At 41.4% G+C, this 22,281-nt stretch overlaps 1 protein-coding gene across 3 annotated transcripts in view; it reads right to left on the bottom strand.

The window, feature by feature from the left end:
• BEND4 (BEN domain containing 4) overlaps positions 1 to 22,281 on the bottom strand; it is a 47,002-nt gene that overhangs the window by 18,194 nt on the left and 6,527 nt on the right. For all 3 annotated transcript variants that reach the window (XM_065544953.2, XM_045392300.3, XM_065544952.2), the window contains exon 2: positions 19,581 to 20,147. In XM_065544953.2, coding sequence (XP_065401025.1) covers positions 19,581 to 20,147 — 567 coding nt within the window. The remainder of the gene's footprint in view (positions 1 to 19,580; positions 20,148 to 22,281) is intronic.

The raw sequence follows: 22,281 nt of genomic DNA on the forward strand, positions 1-22,281 counted from the left end.
GATAAGAAACTTCAGCAAAGTCTCAGGACACAAAATCAATGTGCAAAAATCAAACAAGCATTCCTATATACCAACAACAGGCAAGCAGAGAGCCAAATTATGAGTGAAATCCCATTCACAATTGCCATAAAGAGAATAAAATAGCAAGGAATACAACTAACAAGGGAAGTGAAGGACCTCTTCAAGAAGAACTACAAACCACTGCTTAAGAAAATCAGAGAGGACACAAACAAACGGAAACACTATTCCATGCTCATGGATAGGAAGAATCAATATCATGAAAATGGCCATACTGCCCAAAGTAATTTATAGATTCAAATATTACCATTAACCTACCATTGACATTCTTCACAGAATTAGAAAAAACTACTTTCAAATTCTTATGGAACATAAACACAAAAGCCCATATAGCCAAGAGAATCTAAGCAAAAAGAACACAGCTGGAGGCTACAGTAAGCAAAACAGCATGGTACTGGTACAAAAACAGACACACAGACCAATGGGACAGAATAGAGAACTCACAAATAAGACTGCACATCTACAACCATCTGATTTCCGACAAACCTGACAAAAACAAGCAATGGGGAAAGGATTCCGACAAACCTGACAAAAACAAGCAATGGGGAAAGGAATGGGGAATCCCTTCCCCATTCCTTGTTCCTGGAAGAACTGGCTAGCCATATGCAAAAAATTGAAACTCTACCCCTTCTTTATACCTTATACAAAAATTAACTCAAAGTGGATTAAAGACTTAAATTAACTCAAGATGGATTAAAGACTTAAATGTAAAACCCAAAACTATAAAAATCCTAGAGGAAAATCTACGCAATACCATTCAGGACATAGGCACGAGCAAAGATTTCATGATGAAAATGTCAAAAGCAATTGCAACGAAAGCAAAAATTGACAAATAGGATCCAAGTAAAAGCTTCTGCACAGCAAAAGAAACTATCATCAGAGGGGGCAGAGCAAGATGGCCGAATAGGAACAGCTCCAGTCTCCAGCTCCCAGCGCAAGCAACACAGAAGACAGGTGATTTCTGCATTTTCAACTGAGGTAACAGGTTCATCTCACTAGGGAGTGCCGGACAATCAGTGCTGGTCAGCTGCTGCAGCCCGACCAGCAAGAGCTGAAGCAGGGCGAGGCATCGCCTCACCTGGGAAGCGCAAGGGGGAAGGGAATCCTTTTTCCTAGCCAGGGGAACTGAGACACACAACACCTGGAAAATCAGGTAGCTCCCACCCCAATATTGCACTTTACCAAGGGTCTTAGCAAACAGCACACCAGGAGATTATATCCCACACCTGGCCGGGAGGGTCTTACGCCCCCGGAGCCTCCCTCATTGCTAGCACAGCAGTCTGTGATCTAAGGGCAAGGCAGCAGCAAGGCTGGGGGAGGGGCGCCCGCCATTGCTGAGGCTTAAGTAGGTAAACAAAGCCTCTGGGAAGCTCGAACTGGGTGGAGCCCACAGCAGCTCAAGGAGGCCTGCCTGTCTCTGTAGACTCCACCTCTGGGGACAGGGCACAGCTAAACAACAACAACAAAAAGCAGCAGAAACCTCTGCAGACGCAAACAACCCTGTCTGACAGCTTTGAAGAGAGCAGTGGATTTCCCAACACGGAGGTTGAGATCTGAGAACGGACAGACTGCTTGCTCAAGTGGCTCCCTGACCCCTGAGTAGCCTAACTGGGAGACATCCCCCACTACCGGCAGACTGACACACCACACCTCACATGGCGGGGTATACCCTTGAGACGAAGCTTCCAAAGCAAGAATCAGACAGGTACACTCGCTGTTCAGCAATATTCTATCTTCTGCAGCCTCTGCTGCTGATACCCAGGCAAACAGGGTCTGGAGTGGACCTCAAGCAATCTCCAACAGATCTACAGCTGAGGGTCCTGACTGTTAGAAGGAAAACTAACAAACAGGAAGGACACCCACACCAAAACCCCATCAGTACGTCACCATCATCAAAGACCAAAGGCAGATAAAACCACAAAGATGGGTTAAAAGCAGGGCAGAAAAGCTGGAAATTCAAAAAATAAGAGCGCATCTCCCCCTCCAAAGGAATGCAGCTCATCGCCAGCAACGGATAAAAGCTGGACGGAGAATGACTTTGATGAGTTGAGAGAAGGCGGCTTCAGTCCATCAAACTTCTCAGAGCTACAAGACGAATTACATACCCAGCACAAAGAAACTAAAAATCTTGAAAAAAGAATGGAAGAATGGATAACTAGAATAATCAATGCAGAGAAGGCCATAAACGAACTGACAGAGATAAAAACTATGACACGAGAAATACGTGACAAATGCACAAGCTTCAGTAACTGACTCAATCAACTGGAAGAAAGAGTATCAGTGATTGAGGATCAAATGAATGAAATGAAGCGAGAAGAGAAGTCTAAAGAAAAAAGAGAAAAAGAAATGAACAAAGGCTTCAAGAAGTATGGTATTATGTGAAAAGACCAAATCTACATCTGATTGGGGTGCCTGAAAGTGAGGGGGAAAATGGAACCAAGTTGGAAAATGCTCTTCAGGATATCATCCAGGAGAACTTCCCCAACCTAGTAAGGCAGCCAACATTCAAATCCAGGAAATACAGAGACCACCACAAAGACACTCCTCGAGAAGAGCAACTCCAAGACACATAATTGTCAGATTCACCAAAGTTGAAATGAAGGAAAAACTGTTAAGGGCAGCCAGAGAGAAAGGTCAGGTTACCCACAAAAGGAAGCCCATCAGACTAAGAGCAGATCTCTCGGCAGAAACTCTGCAAGCCAGAAGAGAGTGGGGGCCAATATTCAACATTCTTAAAGAATTTTCAATCCAGAATTTCATATCCAGCCAAACTAAGTCTCATAAGTGAAGAAGAAATAAAATCCTTTACAGATAAGCAAATGCTTAGAGATTTTGTCACCACCAGGCCTGCCTTACAAGAGACCCTGAAGGAAGCACTAAACATGGAAAGGAACAACCGGTACCAGCCATTGCAAAAACATGCCAAAATGTAAAGACCATCAATGCTAGAAAGAAACGGCATCAACTAACGAGCAAAATAAACAGTTAATATCATAATGACAGATTCAAGTTCACACATAACAATATTAATCTTAAATGTAAATGGACTAAATGCTCCAATTAAAAGACACAGACTGGCAAACTGGATAAAGAGTCAAGACCCATCAGTTTGCTGTATTCAGGAGACCCATCTCACATGCAGAGACACACATAGGCTCAAAATAAAGGGATGGAGGAAGATCTACCAAGCAAATGGAGAACAAAAAAAAGCAGGGGTTGCAATCCTAGTCTCTGATAAAACAGACTTTAAACCATCAAAGATCAAAAGAGACAAAGAATGCCATTACATAATGGTAAAGGGATCAATTCAACAGGAAGAGCTAACTATCTTAAATATATATGCACCCAATACAGGAGCACCCAGATTCATCAAGCAAGTCCTTAGAGACTTACAAAGAGACTTAGACTCCCATACAATAATAATGGGAGACTTCAACACTCCACTGTCAACATTAGACAGATCAACGAGACAGAAAGTTAACAAGGATATCCAGGAATTGAACTCATCTCTGCAGCAAGCAGACCTAATAGACATCTATAGAACTCTCCACCCCAAATCAACAGAATATACATTCTTCTCAGCACCACATCACATTTATTCAAAAATTGACCACATAATTGGAAGTAAAGCACTCCTCAACAAATGTACAAGAACAGAAATTATAACAAACTGTCTCTCAGACCACAGTGCAATCAAACTAGAACTCAGGACTAAGAAACTCAATCAAAACCGCTCAACTACATGGAAACTGAACAACCTGCTCCTGAATGACTACTGGGTACATAACGAAATGAAGGCAGAAATAAAGATGTTCTTTGAAACCAATGAGAACAAAGATACAACATACCAGAATCTCTGGGACACATTTAAAGCAGTGTGTAGAGGGAAATTTATAGCACTAAATGCCCACAACAGAAAGCTGGAAAGATCTAAAATTGACAGTCTAACATCACAATTAAAAGAACTAGAGAAGCAAGAGCAAACACATTCAGAAGCTAGCAGAAGGCAAGAAATAACTAAGATCAGAGCAGAACTGAAGGAGATAGAGACACAAAAAACCCTCCAAAAAATCAATGAATCCAGGAGTTGTTTTTTGAAAAGATCAACAAAATTGATAGACCGCTAGCAAGACTAACAAAGAAGAAAAGAGAGAAGAATCAAATAGAAGCAATAAAAAATGATAAAGGGGATATCACCACCGACCCCACAGAAATACAAAGTACCATCAGAGAATACAATAAACACCTCTATGCAAATAAACTAGAAAATCTAGAAGAAATGGATAATTTCCTGGACACTTACACTCTCCCAAGACTAAATCAGGAAGAAGTTGAATCCCTGAATAGACCAATAGCAGGCTCTGAAATTGTGGCAAATTGAGGCCCACCAACCAAAAAAAGTCCAGGACCAGATGGATTCACAGCTGAATTCTACCAGAGGTACAAGGAGGAGCTGGTACCGTTCCTTCTGAAACTATTCCAATCAACAGAAAAAGAGGGAATCCTCCCTAACTCATTTTATGAGGCCAACATCATCCTGATACCAAAGCCTGGCAGAGACACAACAAAAAAAGAGAATTTTAGACCAATATCCCTGATGAACATCAATGCAAACATCCTCAATAATAATACTGGCAAACCGAATCCAGCAACACATCAAAAAGCTTATCCACCATGATCAAGTGGGCTTCATCCCTGGGACGCAAGGCTGGTTCAACATACACAAATCAATAAACGTAATCCAGCATATAAACAGAACCAAAGACAAAAGCCAGATGATTATCTTAATAGATGCAGAAAAGGCCTTTGACAAAATTCAACAGCCCTTAATGCTAAAAAATCTCAATAAATTCGATATTGATGGAACGTATCTCAAAATAATAAGAACTATTTATGACAAACCCACAGCCAATATCATACTGAATGGGCAAAAACTGGAAGCATTCCCTTTGAAAACTGGCACAAGACAGGGATGCCCTGTCTCACCACTCCTATTCAACATAGTGTTGGAAGTTCTGGCTAGGGCAATCAGGCAAGAGAAAGAAAACAAGGGTATTCAGTTAGGAAAAGAAGAAGTCAAATTGTCCCTGTTTGCAGATGACATGATTGTGTATTTAGAAAACCCCATCGTCTCAGCCCAAAATCTCCTTAAGCTGATAAGCAACTTCAGCAAAGTCTCAGGATACAAAATCAACGTGCAAAAATCACAAGCATTCTTATACACCAGTAACAGACAGAGAGCCAAATCATGAATGAACTTCCATTCACAGTTGCTTCAAAGAGAATAAAATACCTAGGAATCCAACTTATAGGAGATGTGAAGGACCTCTTCAAGGAGAACTACAAACCACTGCTCAGTGAAATAAAAGAGGACACAAACAAATGGAAGAACATACCATGCTCATGGATAGAAAAAATCAATATCATGAAAATGGCCATACTGCCCAAGGTAATTTATAGATTCAACGCCATCCCCATCAAGCTACCAGTGAGTTTCTTCACAGAATTGCAAAAAACTGCTTTAAGAGCTCGCATTGCCAAGCCAATCCTAAGTCAAAAGAACAAAGTTGGAGGCATCACGCTACCTGACTTCAAACTATACTACAAGGCTACAGTAACCAAAACAGCATGGTACTAGTACCAAAACAGACATATAGACCAATGGAACAGAACACAGTCCTCAAAAATAATACCACATATCTACAGCCATCTGATCTTTGACAAACCTGAGAAAAACAAGAAATGGGGAAAGGATTCCTTATTTAATAAATGGTGCTGGGAAAACTGGCTAGCCATAAGTAGAAAGCTGAAACTGGACCCTTTCCTTACTCCTTATACGAAAATTAAGTCTAGATGGATTAGAGACTTAAATGTTAGACCTAATACCATAAAAATCCTAGAAGAAAACCTAGGGAATACCATTCAGGACATAGGCATGGGCAAAGACTTCATGTCTAAAACACCAAAAGCAACGGCAACAAAAGCCAAAATTGACAAATAAACTAAACAGCTTCTGCACAGCAAAAGAAACTACCATCAGAGTGAACAGGCAACCTACAGAATGGGAGAAAATTTTTGCAATCTACTCATCTGACAAAGGGCTAACATCCAGAACCTACAAAGAACTCAAACAAATTTACAAGAAAAAAACAAACAACCCCATCAAAAAGTGGGAAGGTATATGAACAGACACTTCTCAAAAGAAGACATGCATACAGCCAACAGACACATGAAAAAATGCTCGTCATCACTGGCCATCAGAGAAATGCAAATCAAAACCACAATGAGATACCATCTCACACCAGTTAGAATGGCAATCATTAAAAAGTCAGGAAACAACAGGTGCTGCAGAGGATGTGGAGAAATAGCAACACTTTTACACTGTTGGTGGGATTGTAAACTAGTTCAACCATTATGGGTAACAGTATGGCGATTCCTCAAGGATCTAGAACTAGAAGTACCATATGACCCAGCCATCCCATTACTGGGTATATACCCAAAGGATTATAAATCATGCTGCTATAAAGACACATGCACACATATGTTCGTTGCGGCACTATTCACAATAGCAAAGACTTGGAATCAACCCAAATGTCCATCAGTGACAGATTGGATTAAGAAAATGTGGCACATATATACCATAGAATACTATGCAGCCATAAAAAAGGACGAGTTTGTGTCCTTTGTAGGGACATGGATGCAGCTGGAAACCATCATTCTCAGCAAACTATCGCAAGAACAGAAAACCAAACACCACATGTTCTCACTCATAGGTGGGAACTGAACAATGAGATCACTTGGACTCGGGAAGGGGAACATCACAAACCGGGGCCTATTATGGGGAGGGGGAAGGGGGGAGGGATTGCATGATGTAAAGGATGAGTTGATGGGTGCTGACGAGATGATGGGTGCAGCACAGCAACATGGCACAAGTATACATATGTAACAAACCTGCATGTTATGCACATATACCCTAGAACTTAAAGTATAATAATAAAAAAAATTTTTTTTTAAAAAGAGAAGAAAAAAAAAAAAGAAACTACGGCCGGGCACGGTGGCTCAGGCCTGTAATCCCAGCACTTTGGGAGGCCGAGGCGGGCGGATCACGAGGTCAAGAGATCGAGACCATCCTGGCTAACACGGTGAAACCCCGTCTCTACTAAAAATACAAAAAAAAATACAAAAAAATTAGCAGGGCGTGGTGGTGGGCGCCTGTGGTCTCAGCTACTTTGGAGGCTGAGGCAGGAGAATGGCATGAACCCATGAGGCGGAACTTGCAATGAGCCGAGACTGCGCCACTGCACTCCAGCCATCTATCCATCTGACAAGGAACTTAAACAAATTCTATCCAGAATTTGACAGAGCAAGACTCCGTCTCATTAAAAAAAAAAAAAACAAAACCCACAATGAGATACCATCTCATCATAGTCAGAATGGCAATTATAAGAAATAACAGATGCTAGCGAGGCTGTGAAGAAACAGAAACGTTTTTACACTGTTGGTGGGAATGTAAATTAGTTCAACAGTTATGGAAGACAATCTGGCAATTCCTCAAAGACTCAGGAGCAGAAATACCATTTGACCCAGCAATCCCATTACTGGATATATATCCAAAAGAATATAAATCATTCTATTACAAAGATACATGCATGCGTATGTTCACTACAGTACTATTCACAATAGCAAAGACATGGAATCAACCCAAATGCCCATCAATGATAGACTGGATAAAGAAAATGTGGTACATACACACCATGGAATACTATGCAGCCATAAAAAGGAAACGAGATCATGGCCTTTGTAGGGACGTGGATGGAGCTGGAGGCCATTATCCTCAGCAAACTAATGCAGGAACAGAAAACCAAACACCGCATGTTCTCACTCGTAAGTGGGAGCTAAACAATAAGAATACGTGGACACATGAAGGGAACCACAACACTCACTGGGGCCTATTGGGGAGGGGAGGTCGGTGGAGGAGAGTATCAGGAAAAACAGCTAATGCAAGCTGGGCTTAAAGCCTAGGTGATGGGTTGACAGTTGCAGCAAACCACAATGGCACATGTTTACCTATGTAACAAGCCGGCACATCCTGCACATGTAACCCACAACTTAAAATATATAAAACATAAAATAAATTTACATGAAATCCCAAAATGTTTACAAGGCAGCATATAAAACTGTTTACCATGGCCTCAACCATGTTAAATATAATGATGTGCATAGAAAAGATACAGGGAAGAAATAAGCCGAAGTGTTAATGATAATAGTTAACAATGATTATTTTTTAGTTGTGGGATTAGGGTAGTTATTATGACTTTTTTTTTTTTTTCCGAGACAGAGTCTCGCTCTCTCGCCCAGGCTGGAGTGCAGTGGCGCAATTTCCGCTCACTGCAAGCTCTGCCTCCCAGGTTCGTGCCATTCTCCTGCCTCAGCCTCCCGAGTAGCTGCGACTACAGGCACCCGCCACCACACCCGGCTCATTTTTTGTATTTTTAGTAGAGACGGGGTTTCATTGTGGTCTCCATCTCCTGACCTTGTGATCCGCCCGCCTCAGCCTCCCAAAGTGCTGGGATTACAGGCGTGAGCCAGTGTTTACAGTGGGTATAACAGTTTTATACTAATTTAAAAGTTGTTTGAAAAATGTCTACATCACCGTTGTCTCGCCTTCCTTACTGTTACTTCAGTGTGGAAGGGACAGTCCTGGAAGGGCTTAAAAGCTGGCTGTTTCTTTCCATGCACATTTAGGCAGCAGTACTAAGCTATGACCCAAGCCAGTGGATGCACATAGGTTGGAAGGAAATGGAGTGTTATGTGTATTTACTGGCCATAGGAGGCCCTATTTAAGGCAAATGGGTCCTGTACACTGATAACTGGGCACAGGCTAAGTAGACCAGGAAGACTGAAGACAAGACTCTTATTTGGTCAATTGTTTTTTTTTTTTTTTTTAAAAATAGCCCAAACTGCCCCAGGTGTTCTGAGTGCCTCCCTTCACCAGCTGTCCTCCCATCCTCCCACTCCTGGTCCTATAAGGCAGGAACCTAGAGGCACTCCTGGCCAACACCTGCTGTGAAGGATTTGGAACAGCACTCTTAACTGGGGGCTCTCTGGATAGGTGCCTAGATTTACACAGGGAAGCTGTGGAATCAAGTGGAATATTTTCTGGGGAAAAAAAGTTAATCTGGAAATGGAGATAGGTGCGTCTAGAAAAGTGGGAGTGAAATTTATGATCCTGACCCACAGCTACACCACGCTGCCTGCCTGGGAGGTGCAACAGCACTGAAAAGGAAATTGTGGAAAACTTGTCCTCGTGTCCCTCTGTTCTGTTAACCTAAGGTTCTGTGGGGGACTGTGGAGTTTCCGAGTGAGGACTGGCCTTCACGGGTGGGGTGAGCGACCAGTGCTGCAGGTGCAGCTGTGTGGAGACCAGGCCACCACTCCACTCCCTTGGCCCCCAAGGGAAGGGAGAGTGGGTCTTGACTCTCAGCAGCAAGAGGTCAGGGGATCCTCGAGGAGCTGGTGATGCCCCCAGAGGCTTTCACAGCCAACTCCCTCCTCGTGCAAATTAGGAACTTTTTATTTTATTATTTATTTATTGAGACGGAGTTTCAGTGCTGTAGCCCAGACTGCAGTGCAATGACACGATCTTGGCTCACTGCAAGCTCCGCCTCCCAGGTTCATGCCATTCTCCTGCCTCAACCTCCCAAGTAGCTGGGATTACAGGCGTCCGCCACCATGCCTGGCTAATTTTTTTAATTTTTAGTAGAGAGGGGGTTTTACCATGTTGACCAGGCTGGTCTGGAACTCCTTACCTCAGGCGATCCACCTGCCTCAGCCTCCCAAAGCGCTGGGATTACAGGTGAGCCACTGCGCCCAGCCTAAATTAGGAATTTTAAACAAGTCACTCTCACGGTGAAACTACTACTTCAGACCCATCGGGCATGTTTTACTCATTCATTTGTCCATTCTACAGGACAAAGTCTGACAAATCTATTAGGTGTAATGAGAACATAAATGAGGAACCAAAAACGAAACTTCTATTACAACGAAGAATGGCTATAAAGGCACCTAAAACATACCTACTACCTATCCCGATATTGATATTTATAATTTTTTTCTCCTCTATGTAACATAATTTCAAAATGCATCTTGGAGAATCCTGGAAACAGTAAAATACTTAAGAGGAAGAAAGGAAATAAGGAAGGTCTTTTGTGTAAATAATACATGTAAAGCAAAAGGCACCCAATAAATACTGCCTGGTGTAAACTATTGTCATTTAAGATTGGTTGTCTATGAATTATCTGAATTCTCCATAGAGGCCACTTATGTGATTCTGTTGACTGTGCCTTCTCGGCAGCTGTACTATCTAAGCAGCAGTAGACAATTTTGTCTAAGCAAAGTAAAAATGGAGAGGAATGGGTTACAAATGTTCCACTGGGTATGTAGGATATCTAGATGGTGTCCCGCTCAAGAAAAGGAAAGCACCCAGGGATGTTAAAGTCACACACATAGGGTCTTTAAGACATTCTACGATAACACTAGTAGACACCAATTAACTGACAAAAAGCCTTGGATATTGGTCCTAAAGTAACTCTTGGATACTATTATTTTTCAGTGTACTGACTCTTACACTTATTAACCATGTGATTCTGGGCAGGTTACTTAACCTCTCCCGGCCTCTATGATCTCACCTGTAAAACTGGGATAACGACCTACTGTATACAGTTATTGTGAGGATTAATTAAAATAATACATGTAAAGCAAAAGGCACCCAATAAATAGTGCCTAATGTAAGCTACTGTCATTTTAAGATTGGGAGTCTAGTGAATTCTTCATTGAGGCCACTTAATTGACTCTGTTGACTGTGCTGTCTTGTATGAGCAGCTGGTAAAAGAGACTAGTGAAATGGTCTTCCTGAATAGTTTTCCTTGGGGAAAACCACTCAGATTCTGGTTTTGCCCATCTTAAGGGTGCTTGGGTCTCTAGTTCCTAATTTTCATTGCATTAAAATCTTGATCAGAGTTTCTCTCTTCACCCTTCAAGCAATATTTAATCTATCTTGCTATACAGTTGTTTTCAAGGACTTAAAACATCTCAAAATACTCCACACACACTTTTATAGGGCAATTGAATTATTTACTGTCCTCTGACAACCATGGCCATCTGTGTGTTTCATCGTCTTTACGTGCCCTATTCACATCATCTCTGTAAAGTATAAGCTCCTGAATTGTAAATATCTAGAAATAAACAATGAGCTGAATTAGTCAGCCTACAGATGCGCAGTTATATTTCTGTTCATGTCAGTATCCTCATTCCATTAATTCAATTCAATTAACATGTAGATGTTACAACATGCCTAACAGTGGGCTAAGAAAGAGGGGACACAAAGATGACTTTGAGCCTCTGTCCTCAAGGACCTCCATGGCCTGTCTCTCTTCATATCAGGACATCAGGAGACACAGACACATACAGAGTAACCACTTCCTATGGTAACGATAACAGAATCTGCATGACGTGCTATGAAAAGTGATGAATTTTGCTTGGGAACGGTGGGAAGTATTTGTTACAGTGTCACCTGACCTGGGTACTAAAGGATGGATAGGAGTTTCTCAAGTGGAGAGAAAAGGAGTATGTTCTTAGGTTGAAAGGAATAGCAGGAGTAAAGGAAGGCCTGAAGTATGGAAGTTTTTGGCTGCTCAGGAATTCACAAACTGTCCAATGGGGTTGGAACACTTGGTGTCTGGTGGGCATTGAAGGCTGAGTCTCCAAAGACAGACAGGAAAAGATCCAGGAATTGAAGAACCTTGTGTGTCACACTGAGGATGCTAGAATTTACTCCATAGACTATTTGAAGCCCTTAGAGGCTCTTTGGCAGTGGGTGACCTGCGGCTGTTTTGGGGAGAGACCGAGTCTGGTGTGGGAGGGACTGGAGTCTGGGAGGGGAGCTTAGTGACTCTTGCAACAGCTCCAGTTATGAGATGAGCCTGGTTGACACTAGTGGAGGGAAAGGAGAGGTCCCACTGATGGGTGGGTAAGAGGTGGGACCCAGAAGAGTGGAGGCTGACTGGGAGTCAGAAGGAGAGATGAGCTCTGGATGGATCTAAGGTTCCCCACCTGGCCAACTAATTGAATGGTGACACCTTTGTAAGGTAAGAATACCACTTATCATAAGGAAAACAACATATGATTTCTGGAGCACTAAGCACAAAATAATTTCCTCTTTTTCTTAAAGTTTCCATTTATTGAGTGCTTACTGAAGACTAGTAGGCACCCAACCATGACTTCACTGCATTTGGTACTTTCAACATCCCTACAGTATTATTAACCTCACTTTATAGAAAGGGAAACTGAGGTTTGGCACGATTAAAGCAATTTTCCAAAACAATCACAGATACCAAGTAGCAGGAGAGGAGATTCAAACACGGCTTTGACTCCGAATCCATTCTCTTTACCTCCTGTTTCTCTGTCTCCCTCAGTGTCACTGATAGCTGTAACCCACAGCCATGATGACGTTCACCAAATTCTCAGGGAAAGAACTCAATTCTTTATTCCTCTGTCCCTATCATTCGCTCTGATACTCAGAATGTACTAAGTTCTTTTCATCTACCTCAGAGCCCCCACTTTACATATGATCTGTGAGTTTCTCAGGATCAGAAATCGACCTGAGCATTTTCCCTCCCACAGGCCCTTGTGGGTATATTCACGTTTGGAGGGTGGTGAGGGCACCGGAGAATACTAGCACACGTCTACACTGCATCTACTCTGGGGTGTTCTGTTCTTGCAAAATTCCTGTTATCCAAAAACTGACATGACTGATCACTTTAAAACTTTCTTAGAGAATGACAACAGGGGACTAACATGATCAGAACTGCAGAATCCAAGGTTAGTTCTCTAGTTTGTAGCCTCTAGAGTTGGTACAGTGGATCCTGATGAGGATTCACGGATTCGGTATGTGCAAATGTGCTTTACTTGCCAAAATGTATTTGTAACCCCCAAATCAGAGCTTGTGGTGCTTTTGTAGTGACTCACAGGCATGTGCAGAGTACTGAAAACCTGATATGCACACATTCCCAGCTGAAGTGGAACAAGGCAATGTTCTGCCTTCTTGTTTCAGCTCTCATCACTGTAAACAAGTGTCCTCACCATGGTCTATTATTTAGTGCTACAGTTTTTGTATTTTTGTGACTTTTGTTGGTGATCTCACTGTTTCAAATGGCCCCAATTGTAGCATTGAAGTGCTGTCTACTGCTCCTAAGCACAAGAAGACTGTGATGCGTCTTACAGAGAAAACAAGCATGTTAGATACACCTCATTCAGGCATGAACCATAGTGCCGTTACTCAACCAGCGATAATTATTAAATAAGATCTCTTTAAATAAACACACACATAAAACAAAGTTATATACTGATCAGCTGATGAAACTGTTGTGAACAGAGGCTCTTAAGAACCTAGCTCTGTATTTCCCCTAGGAGGAATGTTTTAATATTCTCAATGTGGTGCTCACAGTGACTTTATAGAACACAACGATGGTGAATAATGAGAATCAGCTGTTTTGAGGGTGGCACGGGTAACAAACTAGATCTGGAGTCAGAGGCTTGGATTGTAATCCTAGGTTTCCAACTGAGCTCACTGTCCAACCTCTTTGTAAAATAGGAATGATATTAATATTTGCTGTGGCCCCATGGAGTTATGAGGATAAAATGAGATAATTAAAAAAAGCACTTTTTAGAAAGTTGAGGGTGCTACAAAAACATTAACAATGCTCTTCAACTAAGGGTGTGGGAAAACTGGATTTCTACATGCAAAAGAATCAAATTAGATCCTTGCCTTATAGTATACACAAAAATAAACTCAAAATGGAGAAAAGACCCAAATACAAGACCAGAAACTATAAAAGTCCTGGAAGACAAAGAACACAGGGAGAGTGCTCTGGACACTGGCCTTGGAAATAATTTTTTAGGTACCATAAAAGCTCAGGCCACAAAAGCAAGAATAAATAACCCAATGTAACAAATTTGTACTGTACTTGAGATTAAGGATATTGAGTAGATTTTAGCAGCTCTTACTACATAGAACAACAACAAAATTTTCAGGCCACAAAAGCAAAAATTTTAAAAATGGAACTGCATCACACTAAAAAGTTTCTGCATAGCAATCAACAAAATGAAACAGCAATCTATGGTCTGAGAAAAAATTTTTGCAAACCATGGGATTAATATCTAAAATATATAAAGAACTCATACCCTTCCACAGTAGAAAAACAAATAATCCAATTACAAAATGGGCAAAATACTTGAATAGATACTTCTCCAAAGAATATCAACACATATATAAAAATATACTCAACATCATTAATCACCAGGGAAATACAAATCTAAACCACTATGAGACACCAACTGACACCAGTTGGGATGGCTGTTAGCAAAAGGTCAAAAGATAACAAGTGTTGGTGAGTGTATGGGAGAAAGGGAACCCTTGTACACCATTGGTGGGAATGTGGAATGGTATAGACATGGAAAACAGTATTGGAATTTTCCTAGAAAATTAAAAATATGACCCAGCAAACCTTCTCCTGGACATATGCCCAAAAGAAATGAAATCAACATCTTGTAAAGACATCTGCACTCCCACGTTCATTGCAGCATTATTCCCAATAGCCAAGACATGGAAACAACCTAAGTGTCTGTCAACAGACAAGTGGATAAAGAAACTGTGGTGTATTATTGGATAGAATATTACTCTGACCTAAAAAAGAACAAGATTTTGCCACTGCCACAACATGGGTAAGTCTGGAGGGCATTATGTTAAGCCAGACCCAGAAAGAAAAATATTGTAAGATCTCACCTACATGTGGAACCTAAAATAAAGAAAAATTCAAATACAGTAGAGCTAGAAAACAAAACAGTAGCTACAATGGGTGGGGAGTTGGAGTGGAAATGGGGTGATATAGCTCAGATGTTACGAAGTAGCACATATGTAGGATGAATAGGTCTAGAGATCCAACACAACATGAGGAGTACACAGGTGACAGATTTGTACCGTACTTGAGAGTAAGGCTACTGAGTAGATTTTAGCAGCTCTTACTACAAGAACAGCAAAATGGGTAACTATGTGAGATGATAGATACAGCTTCACTACAGTAACTTTTAACTATCTATATATCCTATAACTTCACTTTGTATACTTTAACTTTACAAAACAAAGTTTAATTAAAATATCAACAATAAACACATCCTTCCTATATTTGGCACACAGAAAATTTCAAGGTATTCTTAATGTGTTATAATTATTTTACTTTGGACTTTTCTTAGCAAAAATTACCACATTTTATGATTCTAAGACCCACAGTTTTTCATATTTAAAATCCATGGACTTTATGTTCAAAGGTAATTAAAATGTACAATTATGATTTCTTCTTTCTTAGTGGAGCATAAAGATTGGTGTAGCTTACATCCACTGGCATCTCAGATTAGATGAAATATGGTTATTTTATATTTGTCCTCCTTTATGAGTTCTCCTTAGTGTTGACTAAGCTTCCTAAGCAAATGTGACTACTCTAAACTGACACTCTCTCCAATGAGAAGTTCTATGCACCATTTTCCTTCTTTTAAAAACCCCTCATCCCTTCATGCTCCTGATTCAAAAGTCTTCTGCTTTTGTGGCTTTTTTCTTTTAACATAATTTCAATTCCTTTTCAAAAAATTTTACTTCTAAACACTTTCTAATTTTCTAGTGTGGTGATCCAATACAGAAGAAAATGTGCTAACGTTATTTGATTGGGATAAAATTTGAATTCCCTACACCTGCAACTGGCTCTGAAAAGTTAGAGGGAATTTTCCAGAAGCCCCTGCCTTGTATGTAGCTGATCATCAAAAGACTGTGTTGGATATTTTACAAATAATACCGTAACACTGCCCCTCTCAGAGTAGTGCCAGAAATAGTGCCTGCCCACAACTTCTTTGTTTTGGTATGGTTTCTCACCTTTTCCCTTGAGAGATGCCCAAGTGAAATCATTTTTTCTTGTAGACTGATAGGCTTGTTTATTTTTAACTCTCATTTCAAGAACTGCTCCCAGGTATAAAGGCTTTATCTCAGGAAAAAAAAAAAAATCCTCAACAGCACTCCTCCGGAAAGGCAGAGAAATGACCGAGGAACACTGCCTGGGCTCTGACCTGCAGCAGCTGACCTATCTCCTTTTCAACCTTATTTTCTGTGCTACCTGCTGAGCGTTGCCTTCTCCTTTGTATTCATCCATCCTGCTTGGCTGTAAAAAAGTGATTCCCACAACTCAGGTAGATTCTACTAGAAGAAAGCCCCAGGTCCTTCCACAGAAATGTATTGGCCTCTAGAACGATGGGGTCATGTTGAGACCACTGCTTAGGGAAAATCCATCCCAAATTATGTAGGAGAGTTACTGTAGGACAAAACATTTTTATTCTATGCAAAATCAGTGTACCACATAGCACACTTTTCTTCAAATGATAACAGATACCCCTCTACCCAAAATGCACAGCTAATCAAGTAAAAAGTGGATTCCTGGGTGTCACTCACAGGCTGGTTTATTGTTTAGGTAAAAATGGGCATTGAGAGGTAAGGGCAAGAGGGCAGTGGCTTCTCCCTTTGATCAAGTTTTCATCTCCAAGTGACACTTTAACCTGTTTTCCAATATTAAGTGGTCCCTAGGTCATAAATACGTGATAAGTAATCATAAAAAAACTAATATTTTCTTCATTGTATACTATTTTTACTATGCATAATTAATAAACTGGCTTTTCATCCATATTGTTGGATGTATTACTTAACGTAAACACAGTTATCCATGTGAAATGGTTGCTGGTTCAAGTTCCGGGAGGGGGCTGTCAACAGGGTTGAATGTTTACAGTAATAGGACTGATCATTAGCCTAATTTCAACCAGTGTCAATTCAATGTTTGATCAACAAGAAGCCTCAAGAAATGGCAGCATTTCCATCTTTCTGGGAAGTACAAAACACAATGATTAGTGGCAAGCCAACACTGAGTGAACCCCTACCACAAAGCACCTGACCTGCTATGGGTTCGGTAAGTGAGAGTGGGACTGAACCCCAAGTTTGCTTAGGACACATCAAGGACATACAGCTTGCCAAATATTTAGGATCAGGAATTAGACAATACTACTTGGGACATTTGTGTCCACCTGTCCTTGCACTCTGAAACTCTTTCCCAAGATGAGATCAAGGAGTGCCACTAAGCACTTCAAAAGCTAGGAAGGCTCCTTTGGTTATGGTTCTGAGTGGCTGACAAAAGTCTCCGTAGCTGGATGACCTCTAGGACACGATTTTCTGCCCCAGTTAAAGAGGGGCAGTGGGGGTGACAAGAAAAATACCCGTGAGATAAACCCAGAGTGAACTAAGCATGGGTTACGTAGCTGTGAGATTTGTAAAATCCCACAGTGTGCTAGCTGCAACCATGTCTCGGACTTGGGGAAACCAGGAGTGATCTGGTTCCGTTACATTCTTCTGGGTTCTACCCAGGGTCCCTCTTGTAGTTGGTGCCTGCCTGGCGTGGGAAAACACTACGCGTCTGCATCTAACTCCAGGGCTCCAATGCAAAAGGAGAAAATGGATTTGCTGCACCTCTTACTTCCCCAGCTCCACAAGACAACTGCACTTAATCTAATTCCAAAATGTTCTGAACCAAACCTCAGCTCTATTTGGAGAATTATTTTAAATGATAAGCCTTCTTTTTGCTTCCTTTGTCTACTAATAAACAAGTGGGTAGCTTTCTTTAACATTTCCTTCTTTCTAGATCAGCTGCCAAATTGAGTGATACAAAGATACTGTATCAAGAAAAGAATATAGCTTATATTGGCCAGGTGCAGTGGCTTGAGCCAGTAGTCCCAGCACTTTGGGGGGCCAAGGCGGGCGGATCACCTGAAGTCAGGAGTTCGAGACCAGCCGAGCCAACATGGCGAAACCCTGTCTCTACTAAAAATACAAAAAAAGAAAAAGAAAAAAGTAGCCAGGCATGGTGGTGCGTGCCTGTATTCCTAGCTACTCATGAGGCTGAGGCAGGAGAATCGCTCGAACTCAGGTAGCAGAGGCTGCAGTGAACCAAGATCGCGCCACTGCACTCCAGCCTGTGCCACAGAGCGAGACTCCGTCTCAATTAAAAAAAAAAAAGAATATAACTTACATTTATACATATGTATCAGCATTAAAATTTTAAAATTTTCTATGTATGATTTATTTTGAACCCCAATATATTAGAATAGTAGTACATGTATGCAATTAACCAATAAATGTGTAGATTGGTGGGCACAAGCTTCAACACTTTTTAGCAACAACTGCACAATTAAAAAGGTTTGAAGAGATTGTTCTTGTTAATGATCTTGTCTTCTGTAAGCCACAGACATACAGGAATGAATTCAAAGATAAAAGTAAAATCAGGGCCGGTGCAGTGGCTCACTCCTGTAGTCCCAGCACTTTGGAAAGCCGAGGTGGGTGGATCACCTGAGGTCAGGAGTTCAAGACCAGCCTGGCCAACATGGTGAAACCCCATCTGTACTAAAAAATACATATGTATATATATAAACTAGCCAGGCGTGGTGGTGGGCGCCTATAATCTCAGCTACTCAGGAGACTGAGGCACGAAAATCGTTTGAACCCAGGAGACGGAGGTTGCAGTGAGCCGACAAGGTGCCACTGTACTCCAGTCTCAGTAACACAGTGAGACTCCCTCTCAAAAAATAAAAAATAAAAAAGACTTTGCAACCCAGAGAGAATGTCTTGCCAGAAAGATGATTTTACTACTCTGAAAATCTAGTGTCTCTAAGAGGCAAGAAATGCCTCATATTTAGCCAAGGCCAGCCACAAATAGTTTGGGGCCAGTTGAATTACCGGTCTATCTTTGACCTATTAGTTTCATAGTTTCTTAATAACGGTAAAGGACAGTGTACATGCTAAAGAGATTATGCTTGTTGAAACTTAAAAGAAAAGGCAGGGAAAGTTAATGAAATAGAAAAAACCATTTCATTTGTTCAGTGCTATTTGAGTTCTGCCTCTCAAAGTATTTCATTTTAATTTCTATCACTGACTAACAAAATGCATAGGATCAAAGTTTTTAAAAATTCAAAACCCATTTTAAAGGAACAGGACCACTTTTTAAGAAAATAGGCTTATAGCACTTGACCTATTTCATTGTCAAAGCAGCACATCTAGAAATTATTTTTATATTGATAGAGACACCTTTTAATAGGACTATGGCGTTCTATACACAAGAACACGGTAGCTGGAAGTAAATAGGCTAGTGGCTCATCCTACAATGTCTGTTTGGCACTGGATGGGCTAACAAGCCCATGAGCATGTCTGTTTTTTCCAACTTTTCTACATCACTGGCCAAAAAACAAAAAAAGCCCACACATACATAACACATACACATACATGAGTACAGAAATACAGACAGACAGATGAGACAAGTGAAAGAAAGAAGGGTTGCAATTGTCTTGCAAGGAATATGGCAGGATACCTGGGATGCTCTCTAATTTCCTTCTGAGCTCTTCATTTTCTTGTTGCAGTGAAATAACCTCCTGCTCCAGCTCCTGGCATCGAGGACAATAGCCTTCCTCTTCCTCCTCCTCCTCCTCTTCTGGCAGTGTAGATGAAGATGGGTGGCCATGGGATTCGGACGTTGCTGGGGAAGTCCAGCCACCTAATGTATGCACAGGAGAGGTTGACAGAGGATCCACATCGGCCAGGTGGCCATATTCACCGGCTGACGAGGGGTTTGGAGTCGGAAAGCTCCCCGAGAGCAGGTAATTTTGTAGAGAATCAGTGAAAACCCTCAAAAAGGCAGAAGTTTGTTGTTTCCTTTGCATATATTGCATCTCTATGTCTGCATTGTCTGAGGTCTGACTGTGGACCCCTTTCCCAATGTGACAGTGCTCCTGTCTTTCGTTGTAACTTGAGCCTTCCTGCTTTACGCAAGAAATCATGGACTGAGAATGGTTGGAGTCCAGGAGTTTTCCTCCACAATTTAAGAGGCTAAGAACTCGACTGCACTGTTGGGCAAAGGCATCCAAGATCATTCGACTCTCTGAAACAAATGAAAAGACACATCAGTGACCAACAGCCAACAGCAAAATATAAATAAAGTCCTCAATTTTGAGCTCAACATTCAAACATGTTAAAAATATGTATTTCTACTCTCTGTCATAAGCCAAGACGACACAGTAAATCCACTATGAATAGAATGCATAGCTTCCTGTTGTTCTGCGACTGCGGGATGCTAGATGAGTCACACCCAGTCTCTTGCTCTAGGAAACGGCTGGACTGTGACTTTGGGCACCATATAGAGATTTTCCTCTCTGTGGCATTAACTGGCTGCACAGGTCTGAACTCACACCTTTGGTTTCATTAATATCCTTACTCTAACGAATCGAGTCAGCCACTGCAGACTCAATTCCTCATTGATAGGAGGGCTTAAAGCAATCATTACTTCTATTTCCGGAGTGCCCTCATGCCCTTGCGATTAATCAGCTGATACAATCCCTGCCGAGAGTACATAGCTCCCAGATGCAAACTGGAAAAGAAAGATAAGTCTTTCTGAAGAGCTCACTAGAAATCTAAGGTAAAGCAAAGAGTGAGCCTATGGGCACAGGATGAACACAAAACTGTACGTGTCTTCTAACATCTGTGTTCACTATTCCTTCTTTCCACTTATTTGCTAACTTGGATTTCTCATCAAGGCCAATGTTTAGGCTAACCTGATCATTTGAAAATCAGTAGTATCACTTCTTAGAACCTCTTCCGGTAGACTGCCAAATATTCTAAAATGGCACAAGGCACGGGTGCCTCTTAGCCCATGTACATGAATTCTAAAGCATATTGTCAACCATTGAAAGCAAAAAGCAAACAAAAGCAATCAACTCACTGCAAAAACAAAAGGGGGAAAAACCCAAATTGTGAAAATGTAATTTAATGATATCGAACGGTCTTGAAAATTTACCCTAAATATAAATGTCACGAGGTAGATTCACTTCTTTCCTGATTGCCACCTAGAATGGGCTATTATAAATACAGAGAGGGGCACTTTTCAGAGCTGACACAGAAGCATGAGGATGTCTCTTATTTCCTCTCCCCTTTCCCAGAATAACGGCAACAAACAAAATATTCGAGATTTTAGATGCCTATAACCATTGTTTAAGATAAAAATGCAACTAGCACTAGCTCTCCCTGAAAATGTTGACTAGCTGTATTTTTTTCGGAAGGAAAAAAAAACTTCCAGAATAAAAAATGGTGAGATGTTCAAGGGCTGCTATAGGAATAATGAGCTAGAACAGCTTCAGTAAGAAATCCCCTAGAACACACCCAGGATGTAAGACCAAGGAAACCACACTTCAGGAGAACTCCATGCAGTGCTCAACATTCCACTGTGTTCTTTTTTCTTGCTATTCTTTCATGAAATAACTAAGATAATCAGAGGAGAGGGGTCCAAGTGCTCTTTTCCAACTTTTTAATAAGAATATATACGTAAAGCAGCTGGGTATGGTGGCTCACACCTGTAATCTCAGCACTTTGGGAGGCCAAGGTGGGTGGATCACAAGGTGGGAGATGAAGACCATCCTAGCCAACACGGTGAAACCCTGTCTCTACTAAAAATACAGAAATTAGCTGGGCATGGTGGCGCATGCCTGTAGTCCCAGCTACTCAGGAGGCTGAGGCAGGAGAATCACTTGAACCCAGGAGGCAGAGGTTGCAGTGAGCCGAGATGGTGCCACTGCACTCCAGCCTGGAGACAGAGTGAGACTCCATCTCAGGAAAAAAAAAAAAAAAAAAAAAAAAAAAAGAATATATATGTAAAGCCCATATAGCACAGTGTTTGGCACATGGGAAGCATCCCTTACATCTCCCAAATCCTGAATCCCGCTGAAAAACTGCAAGTCAGAACAGAGGCCTGATCTCTTCTACTCAGCAGAGGATCAGAGGATCATAAACTGCACTGGAGTGTGAGAGGCCAGCACAACGCCTTGAGAAATAGTTACTGAACACATAGCAGGTACTCTTGTACATACATAGAGCATCTCAGTTTATAGCATTATCAGATTTACTTGACTGGGGCAGGGGTAGCAAGTCCACCCTAGGCTGGTTGAGAGTCCATAGGACTATTTTCTTCTTAGGATAGTACTTTCTTATTCTTAGGAATTCCCATTCTAGACCCTCAGACCTTG

This window comes from Macaca fascicularis, chromosome 5 (assembly GCF_037993035.2).
Source record: "Macaca fascicularis isolate 582-1 chromosome 5, T2T-MFA8v1.1".
Taxonomy (NCBI): Eukaryota; Metazoa; Chordata; class Mammalia; order Primates; family Cercopithecidae; genus Macaca; species Macaca fascicularis.